The sequence below is a fragment of the Geotrypetes seraphini genome, chromosome 3 (assembly GCF_902459505.1).
Source record: "Geotrypetes seraphini chromosome 3, aGeoSer1.1, whole genome shotgun sequence".
In the NCBI taxonomy this organism is placed as follows: domain Eukaryota; kingdom Metazoa; phylum Chordata; class Amphibia; order Gymnophiona; family Dermophiidae; genus Geotrypetes; species Geotrypetes seraphini.
In genome coordinates this window covers 87,116,703-87,141,419 of record NC_047086.1, presented here as the reverse complement: position 1 = coordinate 87,141,419, position 24,717 = coordinate 87,116,703, and the positions used below count along the sequence as shown (strand labels likewise).

At 46.5% G+C, this 24,717-nt stretch overlaps 1 protein-coding gene across 4 annotated transcripts in view; it reads left to right on the top strand.

Annotated features, from left to right (window-relative positions):
• The window catches only part of KIDINS220 (kinase D interacting substrate 220), a 306,588-nt gene that overhangs the window by 267,305 nt on the left and 14,566 nt on the right, over positions 1 to 24,717 (top strand). For 3 of the 4 annotated variants that reach the window (XM_033937372.1, XM_033937370.1, XM_033937371.1), the window contains exons 24-26: positions 380 to 603; positions 14,485 to 14,598; positions 23,360 to 23,497. In XM_033937372.1, the coding sequence (XP_033793263.1) occupies positions 380 to 603; positions 14,485 to 14,598; positions 23,360 to 23,497 (476 nt within the window). The remainder of the gene's footprint in view (positions 1 to 379; positions 604 to 14,484; positions 14,599 to 23,359; positions 23,498 to 24,717) is intronic. The other variant, XM_033937373.1, reaches the window with a different exon arrangement.

Genomic DNA, 24,717 nt, shown 5'->3' with positions numbered 1-24,717 from the left:
CCCCGCGGATAACCACGGGAAATAATCCCATGTCATTTTTTAGTATCTATTTCAACCTCAGTCCTTCTACATCAGCATTCTTCAAAGCAAAGCTTGAGGGTCAATGGTTGTGGTCATTCATATTCTGATTCTTCCCTTTCTCCTTAAAGAATGACATGAAGATGGTTTCCCACGGTTATCCGCGGGGACGGAAATGGTGATGAATTTTGTCACCGTGTTATTCTCTAAAAGAATCATACCCCTAGTATGTAAATTTGTTTACTTGCCAATTCAAACGTTAGCTATATGGAAAACTCTACATAAGCTGAAATTTAGATCTGGATTACTTGTAAATACAGAACAAGTTGCTGCTATAAATATAAATATTTTGATGTTTTAGATGTTCAAGCTGCAAGAGATCAAATGAATATTGGAGGACTTCCATATCCTACATTGCCCTTGCAAGATGGACCTGCTAGGGCAACAGCAGCACTTAGTCAGCCCACATCTGTTTGCTCCTCATCTTCCTTTAATGGCCAATTTCCTGCAGGGGTTGTGTCACCACAACCTCCTAGCAGTTATTATAGTGGTATGACAGGCCCTCAGCATCCATTTTACAATCGGGTAAGTAAATAAACACTATCCCCAAAACATTTGAAATATCCAAAAAATGTAAAACCAGCAGAGTCATTTAATTTGTTTTGTTAGTGGACTTCACCATTATCATTAATGTCAAATTGTTATAAAACATGGTATACGTGGAGAAAAGATGACTTCAGGAAAATATATACCTTGCCCTTTGGCAGTCTTATGAGACCATGAGAACTCGTGAGACTGCCCTAGGAACTTACACAGCTATTTTTGATCGTAGCTCCGCACGGGGCCCTGCTTCACTGCTAGACCACCAGGATTCAGAAGGTATGTTGTAGAGGGGGTCCGGGAGGTGGGGTGATTAACAGTTGGCCAGGACAGGACGCAGGAAGACTTGCTTCTGTCCTGGCTCACCATTGGATCACCAGAACTTAAGGCAGGCCCATGGAAAGCCTGCAACAGGTCCAGAAGGTGGGAGGGAGGCAAGGTGGTTAACAGCTGACTGGGACAGGATGTGGGAAGTGGAGCACTCCTATCCTGGCTCACCATTGGACTACCAGAGTTTAAGGCAGGCCCATGGAAGGCCTGCAACAGGTCCAGAAGGTGGGAGGGTGGCAGGGTGGTTAACAGCTGACCGGGACAGGATGTGGGAAGGGGATCGCTCCTGTCCTGGCTCACTGCTGGACCACCAGGGCTTAAGGCAGGCCCACAGAAGGCCTGCAACGGGTCCGGGAGGCGGGGTGGTTAACAGTTGACCGGGACAGGATGCAGGAAGATCTGCTCCTGTCCCAGCTCACCGCTGGACCACCAGGGCTTAAGGGAAGCTTGCAGTGGGCATCAGAGGCTGGATGCAGAGAGAAGGAGGGCTGGGTGCAAGGCATGGTAGTTGAATATAAACAGGTTCACTTGTACATAAACCGGGGTTTTTCCCCCTTTTTTGGGGGGAAAAGGTTACCTCAGTTTATAATCGGATTGGTTTGTATTTGAGTATATACAGTAAGCAAATTGAAAGCAAACAGGAATTATGTGGCCTTACAGAGTGCTTTATCCCAGTTTCTAATAAATATTTATTTAAAAACATACATACCTGTCTATCTGAAGAACCTTGTTCTTGACAGATTACAACTAAAAACTTCAAAATAAAAACATAAAATAACTTGAAGTGCAGTACTTAAGAACTAGTCACAAACGTATATTTTTTTTTTAACTGGGCAAATGGAGTAAAATGGCAATCACACTATAGGTAAAATCTAGAAGAAAATCTATGTCCTAATGTTTAAGTTCCCTACAATATTTACTATGTTTATATTGCCTTCAGTTTTTATTTTGTTTCATAATCCATCAGTATGCGCACAGTTTGACTCTAGCACAAGCGTCGAAATGAGGTGGGCCCGGCCCATCCCGCCGAAGCCTAAGGCCTGATTGGCCCAGGCTCTAGAAGCCTGGACCAATCAGGCCTTAGGAATAGCGGGTCCGCCCATCCCTACTAAGTCTAAGGTCTGATTGGCCTGCTTGCTCGACGTGCAAGACCCATCTGTAAGAACAGGTTTGGTGGAGTGGGGGTTGTTGGAGTGGGGGTTGTTAGCGCCGGGGGGGTGCGTCTTCGGGCAGGAGGGATTGGGCACCCTCCTGCCAGCGACCGATATTGTCGGGGGGGGGGGGGCGATCGGTAGTGTCGGGGGGGGGGGGCGGTCGGTAGTGTCGGGGAGGGGGGTGCGTCTTCGGGCAGGAGGGTTTGGGCACCCTCCTGCCAGTGATCGGTCAGGGGGCCACGGCCCGCTATACTTATAGCGCAGAGAGATCCCTTGCCGCGATAAGTGTAGCGGGCCGTGTCTAATCTAACCCGATTCTCTAACCCGCGGGGGGGGGGGGGGGCGGTCGGTAGTGTCGGGGAGGGCTCTGCACCCAACCCCATACTCCTTGCCAGGCTCTGCATCCTGTCCCCCCTCCTTGCCAGGCTTTTTACCCTGTCCCCCCTCTGGTGGTCTAGTGGTAGGCAGGGACAGGGCACAAATGTCAAGGGAGATGACTTTTTAAAATATGCAATGTCACCTCAGTAACAATTATAGAAAAATAGACAAATATAGTGCAAAATATAGACAGCAGATATAAATTCTCAAAACTGACATATTTTGATCACTAAATTGAAAATAAAATCATTTCTCCTACCTTTGGTTGTCTGGTGATTTCTTTCTTTCCTTCCTCAGGCCCAACAATTGTCCCTTCCTTCCTCCTATCTTCTCTTCACTGCTTTCCAGCTTTTGTTCTCTTCCCCCCCCCCTACTCAGGCCCAACAATTGTCCCTTCCTCTCTCCCTTCTATGTTCCCCTCACTGCCTTCCAGCCTTTGTCCTCTTCCCCTCCCCACACTCAGGCCCAACAATTACCGGTATCCCTTCCTCCCTCTCTCCTATGTTTCCCTCAATGCCTTCCAGCCTTTGTCCTCTTCTTCTCCCCCAAGCCCGCCCGCCCGCTGAATTCAATTACCTCCCGCTGCTGCCGCTGTGAGGATTCATCAATGAAGCAGCAGCGGTGGGGGGTTTGGACTCCTGGCTCAGCAGTTGGTCGAGGGAGTCGGCACGGAGCGAATTGCTGGGAAAGGCCAGGCGGGTGCTTCAGTTGCACGCCGTCTGCCCAGAAGCCTTATCCCCGGCCCTTAGATTAAGTGGGGATGGGCGGACCCGCTATGCCTAAGGCCTGATTGGTCCAGGCTTCTAGAGGCTGGGGCAATCAGGCCTTAGGCTTTGGTGGGAAGGGGCAGGCCCGCCTCATTTCGACGAGGCGTGCCTGCTTGCTCGACGTGCAAGACCCATCTGTAAGAACAGGTTTGGTGGAGTGGGGGTTGTTAGCGCCGGGGGGGGGGGTGTGCGTCTTCGGGCAGGAGGGATTGGGCACCCTCCTGCCAGCGACCGATAATGTCGGGGGGGGGGACGGTCGGTAGTGTCGGGGGGGGGGGGGGGCGGTCAGTAGTGTCGGGGAGGTGGGTGCGTCTTCGGGCAGGAGGGTTTGGGCACCCTCCTGCCAGTGATCGGTCAGGGGCCACGGCCCGCTATACTTATAGCGGCAGTGAGATCCCTTGCCGCGATAAGTATAGCGGCCGCGTCTACTTACAATGTAGACCAGCATTTTGCTGGCCTACATTTTTAAGCTTCTCATCTACTAGGGAGACGCGTAGGGCCGCCTAGGTTCAGCCTAAGGCCCGCCTAAGGCCCTTAAACGAGCTTAGGCATCTTGCGGGTCTCCCTAGGCTCCCGGAGGCCTGCCTGGGGAGCATTTTTTTTTTAAAAACGTGCATCCCGATAGGCTGATTAGACAGCTTTAGGACGTCTACAGCTGCCTAAAATCGGGACGCACTTTTAGAGAATCAGGGCCTAATTGAGCATTTTCAGCAGCACCATCCAGTTTAAAGCCGCTAAATATGCCCCATTAGCCCCAGACAAGTGATTTAAACAGCCAAAAGACATCTCTGGCCATTTAAATTACTTTTGAATCTACCCCTAGGAGTTTAAAAAGCTCTTATAGATGCAGTTGAAGGTACAGAGCCAAAAGGACAGGAGGAAACAGGGGAACGTCAAGTGTCCATTTCCCTAGAGCACATCTTTAGCTCAGGTTCTCGCTCTATCTGGTGTTAAATTTTGTTGGTGCTTTCATGGGAATGCTTTAGTATAGTCACCTAACTTATCTCACTGTGTGGCAATGAAGTAAATTCAAACAATTTATTTAAAACACTTGATATGCTGAAAAACTAAATAGAGCGATGGTGAGACCACACTTGGAATACTGTGTCCAACATTGGTCTCCCTATCTAAAGAAGGATATAATGCTACTGGAGAGGGTGCAGAGGCGAGCGACGAAGCTAATAAAAGGTATGGAAAATTTGAGCTACAAAGATCGCCTCAGGAAACTGGGACTTTTCACCCTCGAGAAGAGGAGACTGCGAGGGGATCTGATCGAGACTTTTAAAATACTGAAAGGATTCGACAAAATAGAACAGGAAACACCTTTATTCACATTGTCGAAGGTGACTCGGACAAGAGATCATGGACTGAAGCTGTGGGGAGACAGGGCCAGGACAAATGTCAGAAAGTTCTGCTTCACACAACGAGTGGTGAATGCCTGGAACGCTCTCCCGGAAGAGGTTGTGGAGGAAACCACCATTCCGAGATTTAAGGGCAAGCTGGATGCATATCTTCTTGAAAAACACATTGAGTAACTAAGGTATTCGCCAGGGTAGACCTGGCTGGGCCAACGCGTGTGCAGATCACCGGACTAGATGGACCCATGGTCTGATCCAGTGCTGGCATTTCTTATGTTTTATGTTCTTAATTATTTATTTCAGTTGTAATTTAGTAGATGTTATGCAGCTTATAGAAACTAAAAAGATCACACAGAACTGATGTCTGAGAAAGTACAGTGCTGCTTAATGCAATGTTTTCACAAAAATGGTTTATAAGTTTGTATTTACTGCACTTTTTTAAATTTGCTATCATAATACATATGCTTTGTTTACTGTATGTTTACCTATTTTATGCATGTACATGTTTTCAGTTTTTTAATGCAATAATTAGATCTCATGTGATAGGTGGAAAGAAGAAACAGTATAAAACATAGTGTAAATTCTGTGTTAATTGTACATGCCAGGTGGGTAGCTTCAGGATGTCTCACACTGGGCCCACCTTCCCTTTCAAGGGACAGATTGAGATTCAGAAAGTTTAATTGGTAAATGAATGCTGGAACACTTGAATAAAGTCCCTAGTTTGCTTTAAAAAACCAGTTCACAATAATGTTGCCCACTTTCTCCACCAGCTGGTTCTGCATTTTGCCAGCAAAAGAGATTTTGCTCGACACAGATGACTCCTTGTAGACCTCCAGGAAATTGTCCAAAAGCTCAGTCAGCCCTGTGATATGTCGCCACAGAGTGCCTGGCAGGAGGAGTAGGAGTGCTGTAGCAGAAAAAAATGCAGTTTCTCTGCCCCCTTCTTTTAATTCCTTCTCATGAGTAAGGAAAAGATCCATGGAGGATATAGGAAACTTAAGATACATTAGAGCTAGCTTTTATTCAGTGTGTAATGAAGAAAAATGCAGAAATCTGTTTTAACAGGAATGAAGTACCTACAAATGCATCCACCCCTATCCCCAAAGTGGATGGAGATGGGCCTTCTGTAGTAATGATCAGGAGCTTTGCAATCATTGCTCATTCTCTTTCCTATAACAAATAAGCATTTAGCAGTATAAAAATACAACTTAGTTTAATTAAACATCCTAGTTAAATATCATACAAATATTTGTTGCTCTTTCCTGAACTGCCAAGTTTAGAAATTTTGACACATGAATTTAATATAAGGAAGATAATTGAAAAATAATAATATAATAATTACCTACTGCATGTGATAATAGCATTAGCATGTGTTATTTTCCACAAAGCTCATTGCATAGATTAGACTTTGAGACAGATAACACATGCTAACATGCTTATTTTGTGCTAAGCATTAGTAAATAGGGCTTTAGTGAAAAATATGAGAGCTCTTTGAAGATTGTGAAAAAGCTGTGAACCATTCTAATAAAGGACTAAGGGCTAGATTCATTAACCTTCCTATCTGTGTGCGATTGGAGGCAGGCCGACCGATTCGCCAACCATCTGCATGCAAATGGGGGTGATCAGAGGCACACCCCCAACCGACTGCACGGATCACTAAAGCCCTGACAGTAGTGACAGGAGAAACAGCCTCCTGTCACTATTGTCAGGGCTTCTGCCAGCTTTAAAAAATTTTTTTTTTTAACTGGGCAGATATTTTGTGTGTATTACACACACAAAATAACTGCTCAGTTAAAATAAAAAAGCCCCCCCCCCCCCCGAAGTGGCTCCTCCCTCCCCAAACCCCTAAAAAATACCCCGCGCGCCAATGCCCCGCCGAACTCAAACGCCAATGTTTGTTTATGGCCAATCAGGGACTTCCTTAGACTCCTCCCTAAAGAAGTCCCTGATTAGCTGAGGCACCCCAGGCCTTTCCCAAGGGAGGAGCCCGAGGCGCCTCAGCCATTCAGGGCCTTAGGCCCCTCCCCGTGCATCAGATAATGCATTGGGGCATGGCCTAAGACCAGTATCGCGGCAGAGCAGAAGGACTTTTGCCCTTCCTCCTGCTCCCGAAAACCACGGGACTCGAGAGGCTTGAGGAGCAGGAGGGACTGGGCACCCCTCCTGCTCCCAGGGTTTCTAAAGGTATGGGGAGGGGGGTAGGCCTGGCCAGCCGGACGGCCTACTACAGGGAGGGAGGTGTGCCGGGCCAGGCCCGGCCAGGTGGCATTTGCGATGGCAGGAGGGAGATAGCATCCCTCCTGCCTTGTGTTTGGCGGGGCATCGGCGTGGGGTGGGGGGGGCGGGCATCAGTGGGTGGGGGTTAAAACCACGGGCTGACAATTATATAGAATATATAAAAAAGGAATAATTCCTTTTTTCTTTAGCACTCTCCAGACCAGTAGAGGTTAACTTTACGAATGGGTATATATCTAATCATGACCAGCAGGTGGAGACTGAAAACAAAACTTTGGGACAGTATATCCTAGCCCCTCCTCTCTATTTCCCTCAGTCTTCTTTCAGTCTCCAGCAGGTGTTGAGTGATCTGTACCCATCTCCCTTGGTAGGGCTGTTGGAATTTGTTTAAGGTGTTTTTTGTCCCTGTTTTTAGCCGGACGGAGCTTGGACGGACTCTGTTTGGGGGTTCGTCCGACCTCGGGGGTGTCAAACCCGGCGGGTCACGAGCGGGGTCCCTCCCCCCACTTCCTCCACCTCCCCACATTTTTTTAGAGGAGCCTCAGCAATAAGCCTTGCCCCCTAAATCAAGCAAGACTATTGCTTTGAGAGCCTGTGGAGTCTGTTCTGTAAAAAAAAAAAAAAAAAAAAAAAATCCTGAGGTAGTGCTGGTCTGGAGGGTTGTATCCCTTTAAGAAAACTGTATTTTACTGTATTTTTTCAACTAACCGGCACTTTTTTACAGCTAGGTCGCGTATGGAGCAATGAGCACTTCTAAAGGGAAAAAGTGCTCATTGTGCTCCAGACGCGAGGCACTCGCGGCCGGCCTGTGCAAGCGGTGTTCAGGCCGGGGCGGTGGAGGAGCTCCGTCGGCAGCGGCTGCAGGCGCCCAGAGCTCCCCGCCGATGGTGCCTCGCGAGTCGGCAGGGAACGGTGGCGAAGCCCGGTCTTCTCCGTCCGCCCACGGAGGGAATCCCCAGACCGCCGACGGTCGGGTTGTAGAGGATTCCCTCTCAGCTGATTTTTTGACAGCTGATGCCGGCTTGCCTGCTTTAGCGGCTGAGACTATTCAGGTTTCTCAGCCGCTTCAGGCTATGGAGGGAGCTTTTTTTGGCGGGAAAACCGCCATCTTCTCTGTCTGGCCCCTCCATTTTGTCTTCCACCTCAGGTGACCTTCCCCCTGTTTTGACTATGCAGGGGCAAGGTTCTGCTGGGTCCCCTGCTGTGGCAGGGAGTCCCTTGGGACCCTCGGGGGGGTTTTCTCCTGATTTTTTCTTTTCTTTATGCAGAGCCTATTTTCAGGCGGCTGGGGGTCCCGGTTGCGCCCAGGGGGTCTCGGGGGGTGGTTTTTCCTCCGCGCTTCCTGCGGCTTTGCCTCTTTCGTCTGGCGTGACGTCCCCTCCGCCGCCTACCTTGTCCAAGCGTCCGCGGGTGTCGTGGGACGAGAATTTGTGGTCGGAGGATCGGGTCGGTTTGGAGGAGGACCTGGACCCTTCTGAGGAATTCCAGGACTCTCTGGAGGGGACGGAAGCTGGCGGCGGGTTGTCGGATTTCCCGTTCTCCAGTGACGAGGCGTCTGTGGTGCGTCTTTTTCAGAAAGATGAGCTGCCTGACCTTATTCAGCAGGTTTCTTCGGTCTTGCGTTTTGAGGACGCGCCGCCGGAGACTCCGCGTGTGGGGGACCCCCTGTTGCGGGGGATCCGTTCCGTTTCCCGCTCTTTTCCTATGCATCAGGATATTCGGGATATTATTCTGGAGCAGTGGAAAACGCCGGAGACGCCGTTTCGGCTGGCGCGCAGCATGGCTCGCCTGTATCCCATTCCTGAAGGGGATCGGGCTACGTTAGCTTCGCCGGTCGTGGATGCGGTGGTCTCGGCGATTTCCAAGCGGCATACCGTGCCTGTTGAGGGCGGTTCTGCCTTGCGAGACCCTGAGGAGCGCAAATTGGAGGGCCTCCTTAAGCAAAATTTTCAGGTCTCGGCCCTTGGGGTCCAGGCGGCTATTTGTGGGGGACTGGTCGCTCGCGCCGTGTTTCGGTGGGCGGAGCGGGTCTTGGATCGAGAGTCTGACGACTGGTCTCTGGTGGATCAGGAGGTTGCGAAGATTGAGATGGCGGCCTCATTCCTCTCAGATGCTCTCTATGACTTGGTGCGGAGCTCGGCTAAGTCTATGGCTTTTGGCGTGGCCGCAAGGCGTGTGTTGTGGCTGCGCGCTTGGGCGGCGGATGCTGCGTCCAAAGCTAAGCTTACTAAATTTCCCTTTCGGGGGTCGTTTTTATTTGGAGAGGACTTGGATAAGTTGATTCAGACTCTGTCGGACTCGAAAGTTCCCCGTCTGCCGGAGGACCGTGCCCGCCCGGCGTCTCGGGGGGGTGCGGCCCGGGGGCGTTTGCGGGATTTTCGCAAGTATCGCCCGGGGCGTGGGGCTGCTTCTTTCCAGTCTCCGGGTTTTTCCCGGGGTCGGTTCTTCCAGCGCACGCAGCCCTTTCGGGGGGCCCGTCGGGGGGCAGGGAATCCCTCCGCCGGTTCCCCCGCTTCCCGTCCTGCACAATGACGCCTTGCCGGCGCCCCCTTTGCTTCCGGTGGGGGCCCGGCTGCGAGATTTTTTCCCCAAATGGGCCGAGCTCACGTCCGATCAGTGGGTTCTGGAGGTGGTGCGGGACGGTTATGCCCTGGAGTTCGCCCGCTCTCTGCCGGATTTTTTCCTCGCTTCTCCATGTCAGACTCCGGTGAAGACGCAGGCTTTTCGCCAGACCCTTCAGCGCTTGATAGATCTCAGGGCAGTTGTTCCGGTGCCCCCTCCAGAGTGGGGCACGGGCAGGTACTCCATTTACTTTGTGGTGCCCAAGAAGGAGGGGACTTTTCGGCCCATCCTCGATTTGAAAGGGGTCAACAGGGCTCTCAAGATTCCCTCTTTCCGTATGGAAACTCTGCGGTCGGTCATTCTGGCGGTTCAGCCGGGGGAGTTTCTCACTTCTCTCGATCTGACGGAGGCCTACTTGCATGTTCCCATTCGGGCCTCTCATCAGCGTTTCCTGCGCTTTGCGATCTTGGGTCGGCACTTTCAGTTCTGTGCGCTTCCCTTTGGGCTGGCCACGGCTCCGCGGACGTTCACCAAGGTGATGGTGGTCGTCGCGGCAGCCTTGCGGTCGGAGGGCATCCTGGTACACCCCTACCTGGACGACTGGTTAATTCGGGCAAAGTCGTTGCAGGAAAGTTCCCGGGTTACTGCTCGGGTGGTGGAGTTTCTCCGGTCGCTGGGCTGGGTGGTCAACCTTGCCAAGAGTCGGTTGGTCCCGGCTCAGCGTCTGGAGTACCTAGGGGTGCTGTTCGACACCTCCTTGGGGAAGGTCTTCCTCCCAGAGGGCCGGGTGAGCAAATTGCAATCTCAGATTCGCCTGCTTTTGGCGTCCCGGTGTCCTCGGGCGCGAGATTTCCTCCAGGTCTTGGGGTCGATGGCGGCGTCCCTGGACGTGGTGAGGTGGGCGCGGGCCCACATGCGTCCTCTCCAGTATGCTCTGCTCCGGAGGTGGTCTCCCCAGAGGCACGGGATGGATGTTCCGGTTCCCCTACGAGGCTTGGCGCGCTGCAGTCTGCGTTGGTGGCTCCAGACCCCTCACCTAGTTCAGGGGGTGGGTCTGGATCTCCCGCAGTGGACGGTGCTCCTGACGGATGCGAGTCTCCTGGGTTGGGGGGCTCAGTGTTTGGGTCACTCAGCTCAGGGCACCTGGTCCGCGGAGGAGGCCGCCTGGTCGATCAACGTGTTGGAGACCAGAGCGGTCCGTCTGGCGCTGTTGGCTTTCCACTCCCTGTTGCGGGGCAAGTCAGTCAGAGTGCTGTCGGACAATGCCACGGCGGTGGCTTATGTCAATCGTCAGGGGGGCACCAAGAGCACTCGGGTGGCGCAGGAGGCGGCTCTGCTCATGGTTTGGGCGGAATCCCATCTGCTGGACCTCTCGGCCTCTCATATAGCCGGAGTAGACAACGTTCAGGCAGACTTCCTCAGTCGTCACTTCCTAGATCCAGGAGAGTGGTGTCTCGGCGCCGAGGCGTTTCAGTTGATAGTGCAGGCTTGGGGGCAGCCCCTGATGGACCTGATGGCCACGGGTGGCAACGCCAAGGTGCCCCGCTTCTTCAGTCGTCGCAGGGACGGTCTGGCCGAGGGTCTGGATGCTCTGGTCCAGCCGTGGCCAACGGAGGGGCTGTTGTATGTGTTCCCTCCTTGGCCGCTGGTGGGCAGAGTGCTTCTTCGCATTGTTTACCATCCGGGTTTGGTGGTGCTGGTGGCGCCGGATTGGCCTCGCCGTCCGTGGTATGCGGATCTGGTGAGGCACCTGGTAGCGGATCCTCTTCCTCTGCCTCTCTCGGACGACCTTCTGAGGCAGGGTCCCATTCCCATGTTCGACCCGTCTCCCTTCTGTCTTACGGCATGGCTCTTGAAAGGGGTCGCCTTAGCAAGAAGGGATATTCAGACAAGGTGATTTCTACACTGTTGGGGTCCCGGAGGCTTTCTACCTCTCGGGCTTATGTGCGGGTTTGGCGTCTCTTTGAGGAATGGTGTCGGGCGCGGGGAGTGACCTCTTTTCGCGCTTCTCTGCCTTCCATTCTGGAGTTCTTGCAGGATGGCCTGGATAGAGGCCTGGCTTGGTCTTCTCTCCGGGTTCAGCTTGCGGCCCTGTCGGCTTTTCGAGGGTTGGTGTCAGGTCAGCGTTTATCGGCGCTTCCTGATGTGATTCGGTTTTTGCGGGCGGCCAAGTTGCTTAGGCCTCCCCTTCGGCCCTCGGTTCCCTCTTGGGATCTTAATCTGGTTCTCTCTGTTTTGGTGCGTCCGCCTTTCGAGCCCTTGGACGACTGTTCTTTGAAGGACCTTACTTTGAAGGCGGTCTTTTTGGTGGCCATTACTTCTGCTAGGCGTGTTTCTGAGCTGCAGGCTTTCTCTTGTAGGACTCCCTTCTTGGAGTTTTCTAGGGAACGGGTCGTCTTGCGGCCTGTTCCTTCCTTTCTGCCTAAGGTTGTTTCTCCTTTTCATGTCAATCAATCGGTGGTTCTCCCGGTCTTGGGTAGTCGGGAGGGCTCTTCTGAGCAACGGCAGCTGCGCAAGTTGGATGTCGGTCGGGTCCTTCGCTCTTATGTGCAGCGGACCCAGGAATTCCGGAAGTCCGATCATCTCTTTGTCCTCCTGGCGGGTTCTCGTCGGGGAGCTGGCGCTTCTAAGGCTACTATTGCGCGCTGGATCAAGGAGACGATTGCTTCCGCTTATCTTCTGAAACAGCAGCCGGTTCCGGAGTTTCTCAAGGCTCATTCCACACGGGGTCAGGCGGCTTCTTGGGCTGAGTCGTCGCTCGTGCCCCCTGTGGATATTTGTAAGGCTGCGGTTTGGTCCTCCTTGCATTCCTTTGTCCGTCATTATCGGGTTGATGTGCAGGCGCGTCGGGACGCGGTGTTCGGTGAGCGTGTACTGGTATCGGCCCTTCGGGGGTCCCGCCCGTGAGAGGGACTGCTTTGGTACGTCCCATTCGTAAAGTTAACCTCTACTGGTCTGGAGAGTGCTAAAGAAGGAGAAATTAGGTTCTTACCTGCTAATTTACTTTCTTTTAGCTTCTCCAGACCAGTAGAGGTCCCCACCCTGTCTGTTGTTGTTGTTGTTGGGGCTGTTGCGCGGGCAGTTTTTGGTTTTTGCTGCGGGTTCTAGTATTTTTCTAGGGCCGGGGAGAATTGAAGAACAGCGGCTGTGGCTCGGCTGGCTTAGCTGGCGAGCTGTGGGGACATTCTTCCTTCGGGAATTTCTCTTCTGCATTTTCCAACAGCATTTTGGGTTTGTTACTTGTTACTCCTTTCGGAGTATTGTTTTTTCTCTCTGTTGTTTTCCAGTTCTTGGTTCTGCTTGGCTATTCGGCAGACTGAGGGAAATAGAGAGGAGGGGCTAGGATATACTGTCCCAAAGTTTTGTTTTCAGTCTCCACCTGCTGGTCATGATTAGATATATACCCATTCGTAAAGTTAACCTCTACTGGTCTGGAGAAGCTAAAAGAAAGTAAATTAGCAGGTAAGAACCTAATTTCTCCTTATGTATTCTGTAAAAATTGCCAGCCTGTAGTTTTAAAGGGCAGAAGAGGGCAGGAGAGTCAGCCAGGATAGAAGCGACTGGTCTTCAGCAGTCGCTTCTTTTCTGATTGGCAAGCCCAATCGGTGTTAGCTAAAGTGTTTAGTGAATTGCTGCCCTCCCAAATTTGCATGCCATTTCCCTCATTTGCATGCACGGATCAGGAGGGGATCGCTAAACATTTTAGTGAATCAGGTCAGAGGGAAATCTGGTCGCAAAGGGCTCGCAAACTGATCGGTACACGATTGGTTTGCTTAGTGAATCTAGCCCTAAATTTACTAACCTGCCCGATCGTGTCCGATTCATGTGCGATCCGTGACAGGCCAACTGATCCACAACGGGTCCTTATTCAAATGAGGGCGATCGGAGGAACGCCCCCTCCAGCGACACGAATCGCTGCAGAGCAATCCAGACGCATGCACAGTCCATCTTCTTTGCCTGTAGATGGTCTGCGCATGCGTTTGCTGTCCGTGAACTGCTTTTTTATTTTTTTACTTGCGAGCCTGTGGTTTTAACTCGCAGGTTTAAAGCAGGTTAAAACCACAGGCTCGCACTGCAAGGAAGGGTGGCAAGCAGGAGAGTCGGGGCAGAGAGAGCGGTGCGTCAAGCAGGAGAGTCAGGGCAGAAAGAAGTGCAGCCTAGAGTCGGGGCAGAGAGTGGGGCAGCAAGCAGGAGAGTCGGGCCAGAGAGCAGTGCGGCATCAAGCAGGAGAATCGAGGCAGAGAGCAGTGCGGCCAAGAGTCGGGGCAGAGAGAGCGGGGCAGAAAGCAGGAGAATCTGAGCAGAAAGCAGTGCGACCAAGAGTTGTGGCTGAGAGAGCAGGGCAGAAAGCAGGAGAATTGGGGCAGAAAGCAGTGCGGCAAAAGAGTCGGGGCAGAAAGTGGGGCGGCAAGCAGGAGAGGGACAACGAGCAGTGCAGCCAGCACATCCATATCCCTTTTCCTCTCAGTTGCTGGGGGGTGAGTGGGGGGGGGGCTATAGGACACTTCTGCAAGCTAAAACTTGTTTTCTCAAGATCCACCTTTATGAAGAAATGTAGTCGGGGCAGAGAGAGTGGGGTAGCAAGCAGGAGAGTCGGGGCAGAGAGCAGGGCAGTCGGAAAGGACGTGAGCAGCTGGTCCCCAGCAGTCGCTTCTTTGTTGATCGGCCAGCCTAGTCAGTGTTCCTGATTTTGGTTAGTGAATCACTACCTTTCTACTTTGCATGCTGTTTCTCCTCATTTGCATGCACAGTTCGTATCGGAGGATGATAGACCACGAGGTTAGTGAATCAGGTCGGAGGAAAATCGGGTCGGTACACGATCGGTGGGTTAGTGAATCTAGCCCAAAATAAGTTTATAACACTTATTTATTCTGCCACGAAAACTGGATGATGTTTATCAAGTTGCTAGGACTCAAGCGCGAGTCTATTGCGCCTAACACACCTGCCATTAATTATGTTGTGTTAAACCCTTTTCATATTTGTAAATGATATTTGAATTTTGTTGTCATTGTTTGTTTTGACATGATATATTTTGTTTTATAATTGTTTATCCCCTTTTTTGTTGCATGTTTTTTTCCATAGCCATTCTTTGCCCCTCATGTTTATCTGCCAAGGTATTACTTTGGCAATTCCCAACATTTCATCCCACGTTCATCAGTAAAAACGGGTTTGCCCAGAGATCAGAGCAATGGCCTAGTAAGTATGTAAAAGAATGACTTTAGTGCTAACATAAATTAAATATCTTATACATAGAGAGAACTAATCAACTCTAGTCCTATGATTGGCTTGCGTAGTGGATTAAATTGTTAATAGGAAATGTATTTTGTGTTCATTTTTAATAATCTATATACAAAAGAAAAGTAGCCATTTTCCGCATTGGTTTAAGTTAACTGGGTTACATTTTAATATCTTGCACATGATATATTTGTAGCACAGATGAATATTGCTGTCTAAGCTTGGATCTCTCCATCTCAGACTTAGCTTTTGCTTTTTTTATGAGAAGAAATATATATTTTTAAATGCTACAATTCTCCATTGATTATTGGAGCCATTAGAACATACCACAACTTTTTAGAAAAGTTGTACTTAAAATGAACCAAAATACATGATATTTTACATAGTGTAATTTATGTGCATGTGTGTGCAAGTTATGTTAGTTCTGGAATATGAGAGGGAATATGAGCTGCTCTTCTCTCCTTTCATTCTGTACAACTCAACATACAATAATTCTCATCCATATGCAGTTTACTATTTTATTATGCACAGTAAACTTTGGAACATAACTAACATAGTTCAATATATTCAGAGGCCTTGCTGCTTTAGATCTAGTGCCAGCATTTGAAAATAAGCATTACATATGGTTTTGAAATGCCTTTGTGAGGAAAAAAAAAAAGCATGTTTACCGTTGCAATTCTCTCTTCATTGTTCTTTCTTTTGTAATCTTTGTCTTTACAACCAAAATGTGATATTTTGTTGTTAGGATGTTATCAAGGAAGATGCTGCTGAGGGTGTTTCTTCACCCACGGACCCCTCTCTGGTAAATGAGTAGTCACGTGGTGTGAAACTCTCGCATCTCATTGCTTCTTGATTAGTAATGTTATCATAGTCATTTTAACTGCAGTTCACTAACAATGCATCAAAAAGCCTGATGAAGAAATAGCATAGATTACTGAGCACTAATAACTCTGGTTATTCAAGGTCTGCTATTTTGTTCCTGTCCTTTTGTATCATTAATACTGTATGTAGAGTTGTTTTTTTCCCCCTTATTATGCCGCTGCTGTCATCTGGAATGTGTGGTGTGTTTAAAGGGTACCAATGGGATGCAAACACCATGAGAAGTTCATCTCAAATGTAAGATCAGCATTAGCTGTCCTTGATGTGATGTCCCAAGCTGACATGTAGAAATCTGTTTGCATACTTATGGTTTATACTAATGCCCTAATTCAGTGTTTTTCAACCTTTTTACACCTATGGACCGGCAGAAATAAAAGAATTAATCTGTGGACCGGTATCGGTCCGTGGACCGGCAGTTGAAGAACACTGGGCTAAGTCGTAGGTCAGACCCCGCCCATCTCTACCCAATCTCCACCCCAGACCCCGGCCCCATAATAGTACTAATTGCACCTTGCACGTCCCGTGCCTCATCTAGAAGCCTTCCCTCTGACATTGCAACGTCAGAGAGAAGGCTTCCGGTTCAGGCGCAGGATGCCCATAGGAGCCACGGCCCGTAGCTTTGTGCACCGAAGCAGTGAGGAAGAGGGAGCTGGCTCAAAGATAACGCCACATCGATCGCACCGTGGACTGGTGGTTGAAGAACTCTGTTTTGGGCCTGATGCACGTGCTATCCCTGTGGACCGGCAGGAAATTTCTGTGGACCGGCACTGGTTGAAGAACACTGCCCTAATTCATCAAGAAAACAAAGCCCCTTCATCTTCTGGAGACACAGGGGATGTTCTGTCATCTGTAAAATAACTTCTAAAACTGTGCTTACATCTTGTTCCTTCAAAATTCAGGCTGTAGGGCTTTTCTGACTTGTACATATTATAAAGTTGTTGGGGGTCCAATCTGGGGGAAAGTTTGAATACATACAATGCTTTACTTAAAAGGAAATGCCGTCTCATTATGTTAAACTGAGAACTTTGGAGCAGTTAGTGAATTAGTATTTTTTTTTGCACAGGGCAAATCAGACATCTATAATAATAAAACCCTTAGTTAGCGTATGCGCACTAGGATTGAAACTCTGTGCCTCAGTGCCACTGCATGCACAGTACAATAGAACCGCCTACCAACCTTCAGAGTGCTCACAAAGACTAAAGGCTGCACCTTGAGCTGACTAATCATGGAAGGGAAGAACACTGACAGCGTCAGCCAGCCAAAGGGGAGAACCTTCTGCCTCTCCAGCCATTCGTTTGTTGCTTTGAAGTCTTCTACGTCCAGTTCTTCAGATAGCTGTGCTGCTTTCTCCATCAGCAGAGGCCCACTGATTGGCAGTTTACAACCTCTAGCTTCAGCAAACCATCGCAGTAACGCCTGTTCAAAGTCTCCAGCCTTCCCAATTCTTTTCCATTTCCTGGTAGGATTGCTGTTGTTTTGCCAGTCTTCAATATGGCTTGTTTTTTTTTTTTGTGAATCCGAGAAATCTGGCTAGGATGAATGCTGTAATGTTTTGCAATGGCAACCTGACTCTCCCTTTAGTCAAGTCTCTTTAAGACATCGACACGTTTAGCCAAAGACAATGACTTTTGTCCAGCGTGGTGGACACATTCAGCCAAAGACAAAGGTTTTTCTCCACAAGACGCCATGGTGCAGTTTCAAAAGTTCAAACATCTGGCCAGGCCTAGACTGCTGATCTGAAACACGTGGACCATCAACATGAGAACGTGATTGCTTTTAACCAGAGTGAATATAACGTGAACGAATAGAGGTGGGACCTATAACATCAGTACGCTTAAGCAGATTGTGTGTTTATCCGATTTGCAATTATCCGGAGTTTACATCTATTGACTTTAATGTAAAAAAGGGGACCATGGTAGTAGGCTGCGGATAACCGAAGCGTGCACTTAACCGACTTCCACTTAGGTGGAGTCCGACTGTACCTTGCTTTACAGCCTGTACTGGAGCTATGGAGAGCGTGCAGCTTAAGTCTCTCATCTCATATGAGGGTTGTGAGAGCCTGTAGGTTGGATGGCTTCCCATAAAGGAGCTGCGTTATCTGGGTCCTTCCTACAGGACAGATAATAAAGATATGCCCTTTCAGAATGTTGGACAAATAATGTGGCTGCTTCTTTCCCCAGTTAACTAATTTGTTTTGGTAATACCCTGGAATTATATGAATTTTCATGTGCTAAAATGGAGTCACATCAAGTTAAGTTTAGGGCACATTGGGGCAGTTTAGGGCAGTATCTTTTCTCATTTTTTATGTCTTAACTTTTTAAAAAATTTCTGCAGTCAAAAAAGTTTGTGTACAAATAAACCATTTGTTGCAATATGGGACGGGACCCAAATTACAAGTGGTTTATTTGTACGCAACAATTTGTTCATAATAAATTTTGCCTGTATCATGTACACCTGTCTGCAGTTCCTTTCTTTGTCCTCGGTTTATCGAATTTTCACGCAGATTTGTTGGATCTTCTTTTTGTTTTCGGCCTTCCTGACTATACCAGGTGAGTCCTTCGCTGTGCCTTTCCTCCAAGGCTGGTAGTCCTCTCCCCTTGGAAGATTTCTCTGCATAGCTAGCCATGTTGCATGCCACTATATTTCTCTTCCTTGATGCCTTTGAGGCCTAACTGTCCTTTTAAGGGCATTTGAGCGAAAATACTATTGAGTTTAATAGCAGCCCTCCCGCTTGTTTTTTCCTTAATTGTTTTCTTTTACTTTGCCTAATGTAGTTCTTGCCTTTTACCTTATGTTCTTGTTTGTTTGTGTTTTTAATTGTTTTTAAAAGTTTTTATAGTTATAGTTTGGTGACGTATTGTCACTTCAAACTTGTATTTTAGTTAAAGTTTGTCCTTTGTTTTTACAAATTTGTGCACTGCCTAGAAGGCTGATTGGGCAGTATAAGAAATTTTAAATAAACTTCAAACTTGAAACTATATTTCATTCCATTCCTTCCTGTTTTTTTGTGGCAAATGCAAAGTTATGCACATTGGGAAGAATAATCCAAATCATAGTTACCAGATGCTAGGGTCCACCTTGGGGTCAGCACCTATGAAAAAGATCTGGGTGTCATTAGACAATATGTTGAAATCTTCCATCCAATGTGTGGCGGCAGCCAGAAAGCAAACAAGATGCTAGGAATTATTTTAAAAGGGATAGTTAACAAGACTAAGAATGTTATTATGCTTCTTCATCGCTCCATGGTGCAACCTCACCTGGAGTATTGCACTCAATTCTGGTTACCTTATCTTAAGAAAGATATAGCGGAAATAGAAAAGATTCAAAGATGAGCCGGCAAGATGATAAACGGGATGAATGCCTCTCGTATGAGGAAAGACTAAAAAGGTTAGGGCTCTTCAGCTTGGAAAAGACAGCTGAGGGGAGATATGATTGAAGTCTACAAAATACTGAGTGGTGTAGAACAGGTACAAGCAAATCGATTTTTTTACGCCATCAAAAATTATAAAGGCTAGAGAACATTCCATGAAGTTACAGGGAAATACTTTTAAATACTTTTTAATAGGACAAAATATTTTTTTACTCAGAGAATAGTTGAGCTCTGGAATGTATTGCCAGAGGTTGTGGTATGAGCGGTTAACATAGATTTGGACAATTTCATGGAGGTAGAGTCCATAGTATGTTATTGAGACAGACATGGGGGAAGCCACTGCTTGCTCTGGATCGGTAGCATGGAATGTTGCTAATATTTGAGTTTTTGTCAGGTATTAGTGACCTGGATTGGCCACTGTGAGGACAGGCTATTGGGCTAGATGGATCATTGGTTTGACTCGGTAAGGATATTCTTATGTTCTTATGATACTCACTAAAAAGCTATTTTCTAAACAGAGTTAAGTGCGTAATATAGGTTTTGATACGAGTTATAAGCTTATTTTCTATAAAGTGGTGTGCGTAAATTCTAGTGTGTGGATCTCAAAAGAGGGTATGGCCAGGGGAGGAACATAGGTGGATCATGGGCATTCCTAAAAGTTAGGTGTACTTTTATAGAATGCATCCAATCAGCACACAACTTAGGCGTAGGCATTTAGGCCTGGTTTTCATTGGCATAAAAGTCTTCACCTAAATGTTAGTCGTGTGGAAGGGCACTACACGCGATTCTGTAAACTGCACCCAACTCCAGAGGCAGTTTTATAGAATCATGCTATGCACCAATCTTTTCAGCACCAGTGTTTTAAGCAACATACATACAGTGTAAACCAGAAAAAAAAATCCACCCCAAAATGTTTTTGCGGTATCTTCCACAGAACTTGGCCGATTCTTATGAAATTTAGTATGTCATGTCCTGAATGATGTTGATGTAAAATGTAAATATTTCCCACCGCACCACAACACTACCTTGTGAAAATGAATTGTTGCTATGGGATACATGCAAAGCAGTTGATAGTTTGTAAACAGTTTCTGTATCAAAATGGTTTTCACTGCAGAAGACAAATTTTGATAAAGAACTTGGTACTGCTAAAAGATTACAGCAGTCTTTTTATTTTATTTTTATTTTTTAATATTTATATATCACTTAAGTGGTTTACATTCAGGTACTCAAGTGTTTTTCCCTATCTTTCCTGGTGGACAGTCAACAATTGTTGAGAGAGTTCCCACAGAAGGGTTGGAACAAAACCAGCCTTGATGTGCTGCTATGTAAGATCCAAGCAATGGGCATTGTGGATCGTAAGCCAGGCAGTGAGTGACCGTGCTCGATTCACACACAAGAGCATCTATTGACATTGTATGTGATCTTGTACTGAGCCAGGAAGACATGCCACAAATACGCCAAACAACTTGCCAAATAACAAGAAAAGCAGGAATAGGCCAGACAACTGTTACTTGAATTTCAGATCATCATGAATCATCCTATCTTAAAAAGCTTGTGCCCAAGAGTTAAACTTTACATAACAAAGACACACGCCTGAAATGGTGCAAGATGCTTCATTTACCCCCTCTTCTACAAAGCCGCGTAGCAACAGCCCCGAAGCCCTTTAAATCTCTATGGGCTTCGGGGCCGTTACTGTGCGGCTTTGTAGAAGAGGGGGTTAGTTTACAGATGAAAAGATATTTATAGTAGCTCCACAGATTAGAACACTGAATGATCGCCTGTATGTGCCTTCAACAACACTGAAGCGTGAGATTAATGCCAAAAGCCTACTATGGACCTGCCCAACCTTCAACCAGTCAGTCATGGTCTCAGTCACAATCTTAAAACTCAGTTTCACAGATCTGTTATTTATTGATCCTGGAGTTAAGCTCAACGGTGCATACTACTGGGACATCTTCTTGATGCAGAAGCTGTTGTCAGCAATCCTTTGCATATCGGGAGACTACTTTATCTTCCAATAGAACAATATTAAAGAGTATTAAAGCAGTTTACAATATAAATTATATAATATAAAATACAACTTTATATATTATACAATAAAAAATGGAATGGTCATCTCTTTGCTTGAGAATGAAGGCCCTTTGATCATTAGTTTGGATTACTGTAATACCCTTTACACTGGGGGTCACCAGAACTCATGAAATAGCTCTAGATAATCTAGAGTTCCACTTCACAGTTCGTGATGGTGAAAAAAGCATAGGCTTTCAGTAGCAGAGCAAGCACCATGGAGCGATGAAGAAGCATAATAACATTCTTAGTCTTGTTAACTATCCCTTTTAAAATAATTCCTAGCATCTTGTTTGCTTTTTGGTTGCTATGTTGCAGGATGAAGAAAGCAGAGATTAAACGACTAATAATTGCAAAAAAAAAAAAAAAAAGGCCAGGTCCAGCAGAGCCCAAGACCTAAGTGGCCAGCATGAGCAGTGATGTCTCTTCCTCCCTCATTTTAAAATTTTTATGTAAGCATTTTAGGTTTTAAAATGGTAAGTGATTGTTAGACCTCTGCACTCTAGCCTGGGCTGACTGGCTGGCTGTTAACAGTTCCAATTAGGAGAGTGGTCCAGAAATTATCTCGGCAGGTAGATCTATTCTGTCATTATTTTGGCATTGTACAATAACCTGCCAAGAGATTTGTGGTGAATTTGATCTTTTTCACTTTTAAAATAAACTGAGGGTTTTAGGTTGGGTTTTTTTTGTTGTTGTTGTTTGTTGTTCCTTTGAGCTTAACTGAAGTATGTGTCCTTATTCATTTTTTCCTGATGGCATTAGAGACTTATGATGGGCGTTCAATAATCTATCTATGATAGAAAAGTTTTCAAAAAATTTTTGTTTTATTTTTCAATATAGAGCCTTGATTGCTTCATACACTTCATCTACTTTTTCTGCAATTATTTTAACCTCTTTGAAAAGAATTCTTCTGTTTGACCTTCAGATCAGGATGTCACGGCTTCCTTGGCATCTTCATCACCTGAAAACTACCGTCCACAGAGAGATTTCTTCAAAACTTGTAACAGGATATAATCTAAGGGAGCCATGTCAGGGTAGGGTGGATGGTTCAGCTGCTGAAGCCCACATTCTCAGAAGGCAGTCTGTGATTGTTGTGAAGAAGCAGCACACCTGCTGTGAGTTTTCCTTGTCTTTTCTCCTTGATTAACTCCCACAAAGCGATCATTGTGTTGGCTTAACTCTCCCTAGTTATGGTTGTCTTATGTGGCATGAACTCCAGAAGCTAAAGTCCTTCATCATCCCAGAAGACAGTTGCCATGACTTTGCCTGCAGATTTTTTTTCTCTTGAACTTTTGGGGGATGGAGGATGACTTGTGCTTCCACTGCATTGATTCCATTTTAAACTCAGGATCTCTTTAATAGACCCAAGTCTCATCTCCAGTCACCATACAATTAAAAAAAAATTCACTTGGTCTTAATGGAGCATCTGCAAGTTCTCCTGACAGCACTGGAGCCTCGTGGCTTTCTAACATGAAGTTGGCATTCTTGGAACCCATCTTGCACTAATCTTGGACATGCCCAACTTTTCATAAATTATTTTCCAAATTGTACCTGCCAAGATGCCCATATCTTCAGCTCTTCGGGAAACCTTAATTCATCTGATGAAATGAAATCCTCGACTTTCTTAAACATTTCTATGGAAGTTACTTCCACAGGCCATCCAATGTGAGAATCAATGGACTCTCCACCCCACTTAAACTGCTTACTCCAAAATTTTACTTTGTTGGATGATGGGGCAGACTCAACATAAATTGCAGCCATGCATTCATGGTTCTCCTTTGGCTTTTTTCCTTCTTTTGTGAGACATTTTATCACTGAACGGTGTTCCAAATCTAGCAGTTTCTTACTTGATTCACACAAGGACTCTACATAAGTAATTTTGAGACATGTCACAACATGCACAGACTTGTTTCAACTTCCTACTTTCTTTCATACTCAGGTAGATAAATTATTGAAGGTTCCTCGTAGATACTAGTTGTTAAAAATGTTATGATATTTTACTTGGCTTTATTGTAAAAGTATCTTAATGTTGATTTCACAGAGAGGGCAGTGTATAATATTTTTTAAAGAGATATCCTTAATGTTTGTATCACTAATGACTAATGCTGCAGAACTTTATGCTACCATGGAAAACTTTATAATGCAAATTCTTCTTTTCTATGACTCGTCCTTCATTCAAATATAATTGTTTAAATAAATAAATAATCTATGCTATCAAGTAGAAATTGTAATGAGAGAAGTAGACCTTGTGTAACTTCATTTTGAATTAGAAATGGTTCTTATGACGATGAATTCTAATAGTTCTAAGCATCAGTCGATTTGGAGAAAGCAGGGATCACTTGGTTTATCTTTGTGCTGTATTCTGTTTTCCTCAAAGAACTATTAATTTCTTTATAAATTTTACAGGGAAATACTACAAACACAGCTGGACCACTTGGAGTCGCATTGAGTGCAATGAATGTGGATGCTGTATGTGAGAAACTGAAACAAATTGAAGGACTGGATCAGAGTATGTTAGCTCAGTATACAACAACTATACGAAAGGTGAAGCATACTGATTCTGGTTTCTCTGTTCTTGTACATTCTACTTAATGTTAAGACGTAATAGGCTCAGGAGTAATCTAAGGAAATACTTTTATACAGAAAGGTTGGTAGAAGCATGGAATAGTGTCCCGGAAGAGGTGGTGGAGACAGACTGTGAATTCAAGAAAGCCTGGGATAGGCACATGGTATCTCTTAGAAAGCAGAAAAGATAATGGTTACTGCAGATGGGCAGACTGGATGGGCCATTTGGTCTTTATCTGCCATCATGTTTCTGAGAGTAGATAGTAGACAAAGCTTCTTAAAAATCTGAAGCTCCTATACTTGTCCATTAAAGTAATTGAGTTGGAATAGATGAAGGAGAGAGGCATAGGAGGGGACAGAGAGATGGAGAGGCAGAGAAATAATTGTAGACATGGAAAGAAGAAGCAGAACAGAGATTGAGGGGTTAGAAGAAGAAAGAGAGGGAAGAAGTAGAGAAGCAAATGAGGGGTTGGAAGAGGGAATGAAAAGTCTAAGGAGATAAGGAATGGACAGAGAAAGAGAGGGTGCCAGAGGAGAAATGGTGAGTATAATAGAAACATTCAGTTTATTATACCTCAAAAGTTTGAATAATACGGAAAAGTCAGCTGTTTTTCAATGGAAAGAAAATGCTGGTATGAGGCTGAAAAGCTCAAATTATCCTAGAAAATATTGTCTTCATGGAACTGGACTGCTTGAGACAAGACAGTTATCAAAATTTAAGAGCAAAGAATAAGCACAAATCTATGAAGGTCCGTGATATTATACAAGTAAGGAAAAATGGGCAAGCAAAATAGATTTTTTTGGTCCTTGTCTGCTGTAATCTTCTGGGTTTCTATGATTCTTAGAGCTTGAACATTGTCCAAAGGTGTTGGCAAATGGTTATTTATTTATTCATCCATTCATTCAATTTTCTATACCATTCTCCCAGGAAAACTCAGAACAGTTTACATGCATTTATTCAGGTACTCAAGCAGTTTTCCCTGTCTGTCCCGGCAGGCTCAAAATCTATCTAATGTACCTGGGGCAATGGGGGGATTTAAGTGACTTGCCCAGGGTCACAAGGAGCAGCGTTGGTTTGAACCCAAAACCTCAGGGTGCTGAGGCTGTAGCTTTAACCACTGTACTACACTCTCCCCTGTGAATTCAAAAAGCCTGGGATAGGCACGTGGTATCTCTTAGAAAGAGGAAGAGATAATGGT